At 48.4% G+C, this 1765-nt stretch overlaps 1 protein-coding gene across 1 annotated transcript; it reads left to right on the forward strand.

Annotated features, from left to right (window-relative positions):
* The first annotated feature begins 348 nt into the window (after nucleotides 1-348).
* LOC127344785 (non-specific lipid-transfer protein 2B) lies at nucleotides 349-1223 on the forward strand. Its single transcript, XM_051371122.2, has 2 exons — nucleotides 349-789; nucleotides 881-1223. The coding sequence occupies exons 1-2, from the start codon at nucleotides 440-442 to the stop codon at nucleotides 888-890; spliced, it is 360 nt and encodes a 119-aa protein (XP_051227082.1). The 5' UTR covers nucleotides 349-439; the 3' UTR covers nucleotides 891-1223.
* The last annotated feature ends 542 nt before the right edge of the window (nucleotides 1224-1765 follow it).

The following is a 1765-nucleotide window of genomic DNA, read 5'->3' on the forward strand; positions in this document are numbered from 1 at the left end:
CGCTGGATATATAAACCATCGGTGTTCATGTTTTACCACAGACATTAACACTACTGAACATCACCAGAACACCAAGCATAGCACTTTGCTGCCGATTATTAACACTACTTGAACATCACCAGAACACGAAGCTAGCTCAGGTTCACCTTAGAACGAGTAAAAACGTGTCGTAGAACCGAAGGAAAATCTCACGGCGACACCCTTAATACTTCAGTCCAAAGACAAACCGTTAACCACACAGCCATCTACCATCTTGGCTCTTAACTCCAATCCTAAATGCACTCAACCTACAACTACCCCAGCAGTAGAAGTAACCATGGCTACCGTGTATATAAACCCTACTAGAGTCCTCACACTACCACCACACTCACACCAGCGCCACCCAGCACAACACTTAACGAAAAGAGAACAGCTAGCTAGAGTAGAAGCTTAGTTCGAGATGGCTGCGGCAAGGACTGCTTCGGCGGTGGTGCTGGCTCTGGTGCTGGCGGCGGCGGTGGTGGCGCCGGCGCGCGCCGCCATGTCGTGCGCAACGGTGTACAGCACGCTGATGCCGTGCCTGGAGTTCGTGCGGGAGGGCGGGACGCCGGCGCGGGGCTGCTGCTCCGGCATCAAGGACCTGCTGGCCCAGGCCAACAACACCCCCGACCGCCGCACCGTCTGCAGCTGCCTCAAGAACGTCGCCAACAGCGCCGGCGACTCCACCATCATCGGCCGCGCCTCAGCGCTGCCCTCCAAGTGCAACGTCGCCCTGCCCTACAAGATCAGCCCCAGCGTCAACTGCGCCTCGTACGTCTCCCAGTACTCCACGCATAGCGCATTCACATTTTGCGGTTTCAGTTTTTGACATGCGTGAGCCTTCTTCTTCGTTTGTGTGCAGGATCCACTGAGGCGGCATGGGCCGGGCTCGCCTCGACGCGCGTCTCCCGTTCGAGGAGCTGGTGATGCCCGGAGAATAAATTGCTGCTAGTCGTATTGAAGCTTAGCTAGGCTTTGGTGGTCAGATCCGTGTTGTTCGAGCCAGCTAGCCGTCGTCGTTTCTGATTTATCTTCAGTTCATGGTGTCGTACGTAGCCTGCTGGGCACTGGTCGGCTCCGCTTCCGCGAGCAGAGTGGTGAATCCATGTGTGCGCGTGCTTAATTAGTATAATACTAATAATATGCGTATCTATGTAATGTGCGTGCTTTATCCTAGTAATGATTTCATCGTCAACTATTTAGTACTTCCTATTGAGTTCGCTCTGTGATACTCCGTTCGCGGGGAAAAGTAAACTCAGACAATAATCGCATTCTCGATTTACATCACTTTTATTTCTTGAGGGCCATTTCTTACGGGAACGTTGGTAATTTCCATGCTTTTCTTGATGTTTGCGTAAAGAAAGCTCGAAATTGAAGATGCCTTTCCAGAAATGCATTTTCGCATGTAGTTAAAGATGCACCCACTGCTAAAAGAAACATATTTTAAAATGTCAAAAAATATGAAAAAAAACTTTAGGTATCCAGTCAGACATCCTATATTCACACGTAAAGTCTCACGGCAAATTGATTGTTTATGACTTGCCTAACAAACAATTTTTGGTGCTCCAAAATAGCTTTGCACGAGTTTTTTCTTTTCTTTTTTACACTCCTATATGCGAACATAGCATGTCTGGATGTACATCTAGAATGTTTTAATTTTTGTTTGTACATTTTAAAATACATGTAGAGTACATTTTCCCCAATAGTGCATCTGGACTTACGACTTAAAACACATGTCCATGCGTGT

The sequence above is a fragment of the Lolium perenne genome, chromosome 3 (genome assembly GCF_019359855.2).
Source record: "Lolium perenne isolate Kyuss_39 chromosome 3, Kyuss_2.0, whole genome shotgun sequence".
In the NCBI taxonomy this organism is placed as follows: domain Eukaryota; kingdom Viridiplantae; phylum Streptophyta; class Magnoliopsida; order Poales; family Poaceae; genus Lolium; species Lolium perenne.

Bases quoted from the DNA above. Each gene is read 5' to 3' on its own strand.
- LOC127344785 (XM_051371122.2), top strand. From the start codon at position 440: ATGGCTGCGGCAAGGACTGCTTCGGCGGTGGTGCTGGCTCTGGTGCTG.